Raw genomic sequence first — 9568 nt, forward strand, 5'->3', positions numbered from 1 at the left:
TGACGGTCATTCATTCATTCATTCATTCATGTGACACTGTTTTTAGAGAATATATTCACTCTGTTGTTCCTCTGCCGGCTGTTTTCCCACCATGTGAAAAGCACATGCTCATCTCCAGTGCCTCAGCTGAGATCAGGACGTCACCCTACTCTGCTTCAGATGTAACTTATTGGGCATGGATCAGTTTTAATGGCTTTATTAATAAAACATTTGAAGGTGAAAGGCCTGTGCGTTAGTTTTCAATATCACCGCACTGCAGAAGCAAAGTGCACTGAAACAAAGGTTTATTTTATATTGAACATTTTTGTTTCCTAAATGTAGATGTTCATACAAAGACTACTCTATGAACTATTAACGCCAGCAGAGGGTTCAAAAACTAACATTTTGCATAAAGAAAATTAATCTTGATTTTTAGGACCATTATTTGATTATGATAGTGACATTTTCCCAAATTCTCATTACTGTAATACAGTATTTTACATTTAAAAAAACTACTTTATGAAATTTATATAATTTATCAAATACTTAATTTTATTATTTAATCTAAATTTACTGTAAAATGTTTTTTTACATTATTAAAAATAAAAATGAAAAATGCTCAAAATTAAAAAAAAAAAAAAATTAAATGTTCTCTATAAAAAAAAAAAACACTCTAAAAATTTAAAAAAAAAATTAAAAAAAAAAAAAGAATAATTTACCCAATTTTTTTTTTTTTGGAAATAAAGGATTGGGACATTTTCCTAAATTCTCATTACTGTAATGCAGTAGCTGTGTTGTTTCATAAAAACTGTAGCAATATATAAAATTAAATTATATTAAATATCACATTATTTATTATAAACAATTTAAAAATCTATTATTTACATATGGTAGTGAGAATTTGGGAGGGTATGTTCCTAATTGCAATGAAAATATGACTGGTCCTCTATGAATAATTAACAATATTTTGCATAAAGATAATTAACCTTATTTCTCAGAGCCATTGTTTATATATGTATACAATTACCTTTTTTTTTTTTTTTTTTGGAAAATTGGATTGAGACATCTCCAGTACTTGAGAAATGAGAATTGGAGATTAATTGTTTAATTGTCATGAAAATAACACTCAATTGTCTTTTTCTTCTTTTGAAAGTAGTGTTACAATAGTAAAGAAATGTACAAAGTCCTGTCTATCATTGAGCGTGAACCAGAGCTCCTGCTCCCTGACCGTATCCAAATCCTTTGGGTCCGAAGTTCTTTGCATAGCATGCTGAAAACCAGAAAGAAAGACGTCATTAAGCACAGATGAGATGATGCTTTCACGATCGTTGTTCAAAGAGTTGAGAAAGTTCAGATGTTGCGTCATCGCCGCAGATTAAACGTTAACTCTTGATCGTAATCATTCCAGAGTTTCTGGTTAATCTAGTTATTCAGCTGGTGGTTTTGATGTTGCTCCCTGTTATCAGAGAAGCGACCTGTAAACAAACGAACGCTGTAGCCTCAAAACCACCAGCTTGAGAGCTTTATGGAATATTCCAGTTTATTTTTTAATTTATAGGGACATTTTTCCTCCCAAAAATTAACATTTGTTTTTAATTTATCACCCTCAGGTCATCCAAGAAGCTGGTGACTTTTTTTTTTTTTTTCCTTCAGTAGAACAATAAAGAAGATTTAAGCTGAAACTGTGGTGGTCTTTGGTGATTTATATAATGCGAGTCAATGGCTACCGGCACTTTGAGAGTCAAAAAAGCACATACAATACAGCATAAAATTAATCCCTGTGGCTCTTGATGATATTTTGAGGTCTTATGAAGCGAATCAATCGCTCTCTGCAAGAAACTGAACATTTTTTACAACATTACTACCTGTAATCCAGAGAATCAGGCAACAAGGAAATCCGATTCTTCTCTGTGAACTGGTTCTTTTGAACAGTTGGTTTCAATTCAGTGGCTTGTTTATGTAATTACGCAATGATGTAATGTATATGCAGTTGTGTTATTAAAGCACCCAATAATGATGTTTTACATGTCTAAAGTGAATAAACTTAATAAATCAGTTCAGCTTCAGTCAGATCTGGTGAACTGGTTTAACTAGTTCACCAAAAAGAACCGGATCAAAAGAATCATTCATTCATGAACCGTACATCACCCCAAACAGTCTCCCTAAACCGAGACACTTAATAACACTTAAAAAAACTTTAAATTTCTTAAAAATAGCAATCTCGCTTCATAAGACTTCAGTATATATCATCAGGAGCCACAGGGTTTAATCTTGTGTTGCCTGTATGTGTTTTTTGACTCTCAAAGTGCCGGTAGCCATTAACTTGCAATGTATGAATTAGCAATCGGTTTCACCTAAAAATCTTCTTTACTGTTCTACTAAAGAAAAAAAAAAGTAATCTACATCTTGGATAGCCTGAGGGTAAGTTAACAGCAAATTTTAATTTTTGGGTGGACTATCACTTCATTGTTGTATATTAGCACTGACCATTTAGATCAGGATTGTCAAACCCAGTTAAAGTACAGAAATCTGACCTTTGCAGTAGATTTCTCCATCTTTCTCCGTCTGAGTGGTGGACTCCAAACTCTTTCCACATTTGGCACAGCGAAAGCAGTTCTTATGCCACGGCTGGAAGACAGACACGAGAAGAAAACCATGCTGTCATGAAGCTCAGATCAAGAAGAGAAGAGTAAACCACGCTGACATCATCAGTTACTTCCTGGTGATTAAACTGAGAAACACAGAAACTGGACGAAACGCTTCGTGCTCGGATCTGCTGAAGAGATTTTATGGCAGTAGATCTGTACAAGCATCTGCAAACCCTCTGTATAAATGTGTTAAACTTCTGACCCAATGACTTCAGACTGAAGAACACAGGTGATGTCACTGTGTGAGAAATCATGATCCCAATCTGATCAGCTATGCAGAACACATTTAATATTATATTTATTAGTTAAATGTGTGTTAGGGTTATCATCATCTACTAAAACCATTTTTATTTTATTTTTTTTAAACAAAATGCAAAAAAAAAGAAAAAGAAATTTAAAAATCTAAAAATATTTATAAAAATGGAATAAAGTATATATATCTATATCATATATATATATTATATATATATATAGATATATATATAGAGAGAGAGAGAGAGAGAATTTTTTATATAGAGAGATCGTTTATATCTATTTTTTTTTTTTATAAACAAAAATTATCAATACCTTAAACCAAACAAAATTGATAATTTCCGTGGCAACAAACTGAAATTAAATTTAAAAAAAAAATAGTTTTTTTTTTTTTATGATTCCCATCTGATCAGTTATGCACACGTAATAATATTTATTTGTTGAATATCAATATTATTATTATTATTATTATTATTATTATTAACTATTAACATTTGACAAAATCCATTATTTGATACAAAATACACAAATTGAAATTAACAATATTAAAATGTTTATAAAACTTGAAAATATAAACACGACATAACCATTGATGTTAACTTATACATAATTGCATTATATAATTTGTTATATTTAAATTTACCCCAAATCAAAATGTTATGTATTTTACCATATATACACACACACACACAGAGAGAGAGAGAGAGAGAGTTTATTTTTTATATTTTATATTGTTTTATTTAGTTATTTTAATAGTTAATCTAAACAAAAATGGGAAACATTTCCTTGGCCACAAGCTGATTTTTTTTCTTTCTATTTTTATTAATAATATATAATGTATTTATATATATAGGTAAATGTTAATAGAATAAGATAATTGTATTATATATACTTTAATATATTATTAACAAAATCTGGGAGTGATGATATAGATACATTAACTACAGTTCATGTGATTCCAGAAGGCTTTTAAGCATTTTAATTAAGTTTTTATTATTATTATTATTATTATTATTATTATTATTATTATTATATTAGATCAATTATATTAAATCCCTGGGCCTGTGGTTGAAACCACTGATCAAGATCAACAAATATCAAGAAACCTTAATAAACATGTTTCTTAATTCTCTAAATCTTTGAAATCATTTCTTCGAGTGTCTGTGTGATTGGAAACGGTTTGTTTTTATTGTACTACATTAACATGCACTGATGTTACTTGTGTGTGCATGAAGTAAACACTGATGTGGATATAAATGTGTATAATGTCTGGGTCTGATTCTTGCCTTCCCAGCGCTCATCACTTTCTCAGCAGCGTACACAGACTCTCCACAGCGTGCACACTTCTCCGAGCCGCCGAACTTCTGCGCAAACTTGGACGGGTTTGTGTTGGTGCTGGGCCGGTGAGTCTGGGTTCTGAAGGAGACAGAGAGGTCAGATGGTGTTTTCTGGAGCGCAGCCTAACGAGGGGCCCTGAATGAGCTGCTTTGTGTCGGGCGAGTATGAAGAGGGCTTCTGGGTCTGTACAGGAGCTCTGCTTACATAATAGATTCTTTCATAACAGTCACCTGACCAGAGGACGGATTTGATTCCAGAACAAAATGACTTTACAAAATCCTCTAGAAATCTTACAATAATACACTACTGGCCAAAAGGAATGATTGTGATTTTTAAAAATGTTTTTGAAAGAAAATTCAAAAGAACAGCAAACCAACATAAAATTGTTAAAATGTAATTTATTCCTGTGATGAAAAGCTGACTTTTCAGCAACATTACTCCAGTCTTCAGTGTCTCTTTCATATTTGTGATGAAAAAAGCATCATTACTCCAAGTGTCTCATGATCCTTCAGGAATTATTCTAATCTGATTCTTTTGAAACATTTCTGATTATCATCAAACATTATACTGATCCTGTGATACACTACCATTCAAAAGTTTGGGGTCAGTAAGACTAAGGAAATAAAGAAGAAAATAATACTTTTAAGACACATTATACTGATCAAAAGTGACAGAAAATATATTTAAGGTTACAAAAGATTTATATTTTAAAAAAAGAAAAGAAAATAAAATCTTTTTAACTTAACATTCAACAAAAAAAAAAAAAAAAAAAATCAATCATTCCACCCAAAAAAAAATGAAGCTGTTTTCAACATTGATAATAATGAGAAATGTTTCTTGATAAGCAAATCAGATTTCTGAAGATCAGGTGACACTGAACACTGAAGAGTAATGATGCTGAAAATTCAGCTGCGCATCACAGAAATAAATGACATTTTAACAGACATTCAATTAGAAAATTTATTTCAAATAAAAATATTTCGAAAATTTCTGTTTTTTTGACCAAATAAATGCTGCTTTGATAAAAATAAGAGAATTAATAATAATAATAATAATAATCCAAACATTTTCTAAGTAGCATATGCATGTACCAAACCACTATGACACATATGCAATAAGTTATGTGCATACCATTCATTATTTAACACTGACTACATTAAAATACTGTACACTATAACTATCTAGTATATTCACCATATGAACTTCTTGTTGAAAAACAATGAAAACCACAAACGCTCACTCTTCTGGTTTGATGCCCAGTCTCTCACCGCGGTCCATGTTGAGCGTTCCTGCTCCCTGACCGTAGCCGTATCCTTTCGGGCCGTACTTTTTACCGTAGCAGGACTTGCAGTAGATTTCCTGGTCATGGATGGCCAGTGTGGTGCTGTCTAACCCTTCTACACACAACACTAGAAGAGAAAAAACCAATCATTTTCTGCTTCCCCACCAAAAAAAACTCATTGCTGCAATGCAACAGGTTTCAAATGGAGTTTAGTATGTTGTTATGCAGCTTACAAAAAGAAATTACACGTATCTCTAGGAGTTAGAGACTTCAACAAACCTTTAACTCAAAGTACGAGTAATAATAATAATAATAATAATAGTCATGCCACCACTAATAATCTATCATTTTAACCCCAGGATTAGAGGCTATAATGCAACCTCATGTGACTTAGACTCTGTTTTGTCAGCAGACTTTGGCTTAGTGCTTAGTGACACCCTTTACTATTCATTCAGCTGAACGAAACATCCCTGAACTCCATCATTCTCATTATAAATCCTGTTCATATTTGACCAGCAAACTCCTGCAAACAGCCAGTCGATTACAAACTTCAGGCATAGAGGAGATGGTTTCAGCACTCATTAACTCATCATCATCTCGTTCTGAACACAATGGCTTTTGTGGCCCATGGAAAATAAACACCACTCATGTGGGCCGCATTGTTTTTGTCGTTTTGGTAGCAAAGTGCCAATCTGAAGCATGTGCACTCAGCCATAGTGAGATCTCACTAAACAACGTTCATGAACACAGCACTGGTGTTTGAACCTCAACTCAATAAAAAATAAACACAAAAAAATTACTGAATAATAATGAATAAAAAAAAATTTTTATATTTTAATTTTAGTTTATTTTAATTTTAATAAAAAAAATTGCCATCACAAAATCTGTCCAGTTCAAATGTAACTAAAAATTCCCCAAAATAAATATTTTGTCTTAATAAAACGAAGCGCATTTTAAGGATTTTAAGCATTGCACTTTTGCAACAGCCTTATATAATAATTTATATAAATCTTTGTATTTTTTTTTAAAACCCTTAATTATACATTTGCTGATCTTAAAATTTATTTAACTAGTTTATTTATTTATTGCAGTAATATTGGAAAACATTTTTGAGGAAAAACATGCTTAATTGTCATAAAAATAAAGGCTCTGTTTATGCAATGCAAAACACAATTGCTTTATTTTTTCCTTTGATTTTGGGGTGAAATGTGGCCTGGACCCATTATCATGAGATTTATCTGAACAGTTAAGTGTTTTTTCTCTTTGACTTACTGCAGAGGAAGCAGCACTTGTGAAAACTGCCCCCGTCACACTGGACCTCTTCAGCGTGGTACACCGTCCCGCGGCAGGCGCCACATTTGTTTCCTCCACCCCAGTTTGGCATGATGAGAAACTGTGAAGAGAGAAAATGCAATTAACTCGAGATTAGCACACCTTTAAAATGAAATAAATCCATCCTGCAAAGTTCAGAGATCAACCTCAGGAAATGGTCCAGGTGTGCTGGACGTCTGCAGGCGTGTTGTGAACGGTTTCACTAGAAATTTCCATAAAAACCCACTTCATCTGTCTGGACTAATAAAAGACTAACTACATACGGTAAACACCCTGTAGACGTCTGGAGACCCACACCGGGACCACCAGGAGCTACAGCACAATGGAGAGTCAAACAGAGCCAATGAGCCTTTTGTTAAAAGGACAATGCCTGGAAGTAAAAGGCAAAACAAGCATAGGAATAAAACAGCAGTCAGACTTTCAAAGGGTCATTTCAATTTGCTCAGTTGTTCTAGTCAAATAAAATGATATCAGACCTCTCCAGCAATATTCAACAATATTCAAATAAAATGGCTAAGTGCTCATAAACTTCTCTCCAGGAAAACATGAGCTGTTCTCTGTAAAATGAGATCATAACTCAGAATATAAATGAATGAAGCATGAAAAGAGTGATCACAGGCTGAACACGTCCAGACATGAGGCAGGACAATCAAGCATCTCAAAGCCTCAGGGTTTCTTCAAACCAGCATCAGAATCCATGTGTGAATGCATGCATATGCGTCTAATATTAATAATACCTCCACTGTTAAAGAGCAGTAGCTACATCTGAGGACATGAGAAAAGTACAATAGATGCGTGATAATACTAATATTTTGAACACTAACATAATGGAGAACAAATATCACGATCTATAGATCAGTAACACACTAAATAATATGAACCTGAATCTGACTTTTTTGTGTACGTGTGTATAGAGATTGCTAAGACATGTGACCAACTGGGCGGCAACGTCATCAGAACGCAAAGAATTATGGGTATGTTTGGCCAGTTTACATGGGTTGGCGTAACAGGCTAGTGTTCTGGCATGAAAATAATGAAAAACTTAGCGCGGAAAAAAACAGAATATAATGTACAAAATGCAGCACTAAAGAAAACATTGTCGTACCATACCGCCTAAAACTAAATCCTAATGCAAAGACGAGATATGACGAGAAAAAAAGGGAATCAAAAGACTGTGATCCTTACGAGCAGAGCGACCTGGTCAAGGGACGTCAAACTGTTGCCCAACTTCCAGCACCCATATATTTACAACTACATGATACTAAGTGTTAGTGCATACACACACACGAAGTTTTCCTATGGACTTTTTAATAATGTAAATGTATTCATCTAAATGTGTTAACATGTTTAAATATGTAAGAAACTGAAATTAAAGTTGGATTTGTTACTACTATTTAAGTTCATGTAATTGGTTGGCAACCAAAGAACACTGATTTTGCACAATTCTTCCTTAATACAGATAAAGGAGGCAGAATTTCATCGCGGTCTTTGTGTATTTTATTTACAGACATGTGCAAAAATCATTACATGTGAGAAGAGACATTACAAAATCTTTTGGAAAACAATAAACATTAACATATTAGATGTGAGCATGGGAATATAATTCTCCAAAAAGGCTTGAACCGGTCTGTGTTCGTAGCTTTGACCTCAGTATGGCCGAGGTACAGAGAAGGGGTCCAGTCAGGATCACACTCCAACATTTCATAGGCAGGTTTGCCTGCAAACAGAGTCACCAAATAAATTGCTATGTAGCGCAGATGTACAACATTTAAAACTGATTAACGTTACGCTTTAGTACGTTGGTAACTTAAGCTAATGGTCTGGTTAAGTCAAACAAAACACGCTGGTTTTTGCCACAAACATAACATTTACAGAGAGTTAATTGTAACTTACCTTTGTGAAAATGCTTTGAACACACCATGTGTGTTTGGTGGAGTGTTATCGAAGGTAATCTTGGGCTCCTTACTGCTGCTATCCATGCCATTTCGTCAACTATTTGTCACCTCTGAAACATGGCTTGTACTATTATTTTTCCACGCTGGAAAACGATAAAAGGATATTCCGTTCTTATGCTTTACGCCACTTCTATTCCAGTTTATAGCGTTCTTCCCCCATGCATAGAAGTATGGCGCGTTATGTTTGTGCTCAAATAGTTTGATATAATTAATGCTTACAACAAAGAAAACGACATGATAAACAAACACCAGCAATCTCTATAAGTGCATCAAATAGTTTGAGAAAATTAATTGTTTCAATCATGCAAATTGCATATTTATCGATGAGGAACATTTGTTGCATCTGCATGTTTATTCATGCACATTTTAACTCACATGTAAATATTATGTATCGAACCCGTAAATATCAAATAGATAAGTACTAAACAGATACATATTAAACTATTAAATAAGCAGAAAATATATAGACTAAAATAAGGTGCTTCCTTTCAGAGGTTATATCATATTGTCCATTTTAAGTAGCCTATTACAAAGAATGAATTTATTAATTTTAAGTATTTGTAGAATTGGCATCGAATCTGAAAACACTTTTACACACTCCAAACGTATCTTCTTATTAATATTTAGCGGAGTTTTCTGCCTTTTAATCCAACTGTTGAGAATGAGATCAAAAGCAGAATGAACTCGATTCAATATAAAACGTATTTTGGTCTCAATAATCAAAATCAGTTTCTCTCTTTAACACACGATGTTGTTTAAAACGCTCCTTACCTGAGTTTTCA

The 9568-nt window shown here is 33.2% G+C and overlaps 1 protein-coding gene across 1 annotated transcript; it reads right to left on the reverse strand.

Moving 5' to 3' along the window:
* Positions 1-1068: 1068 nt before the first annotated feature.
* LOC109077148 (cysteine and glycine-rich protein 2-like) lies at positions 1069-7630 on the reverse strand. Its single transcript, XM_042721621.1, has 7 exons — positions 6978-7630; positions 6772-6892; positions 6475-6486; positions 5458-5614; positions 4166-4295; positions 2514-2607; positions 1069-1249 (listed from the first exon to the last, which is right to left on the reverse strand). The coding sequence occupies exons 2-7, from the start codon at positions 6881-6883 to the stop codon at positions 1173-1175; spliced, it is 582 nt and encodes a 193-aa protein (XP_042577555.1). The 5' UTR covers positions 6884-6892; positions 6978-7630; the 3' UTR covers positions 1069-1172.
* Between the last annotated feature and the right edge of the window lie 1938 nt (positions 7631-9568).

Source organism: Cyprinus carpio, chromosome B4 (assembly GCF_018340385.1).
Source record: "Cyprinus carpio isolate SPL01 chromosome B4, ASM1834038v1, whole genome shotgun sequence".
NCBI lineage: Eukaryota > Metazoa > Chordata > Actinopteri > Cypriniformes > Cyprinidae > Cyprinus > Cyprinus carpio.

Coding starts and splice junctions, on each gene's coding strand:
- LOC109077148 (XM_042721621.1), bottom strand. CDS start 6,883: ATGCCAAACTGGGGTGGAGGAAACAAATGTGGCGCCTGCCGCGGGACG. Junction 2,608..4,165: donor AAGTGATGAGCGCTGGGAAG/GCAAGAATCAGA, acceptor TCTGTCTTCCAG/CCGTGGCATAAGAACTGCTT. Junction 1,250..2,513: donor TGGAGAAATCTACTGCAAAG/GTCAGATTTCTG, acceptor TCTGGTTTTCAG/CATGCTATGCAAAGAACTTC.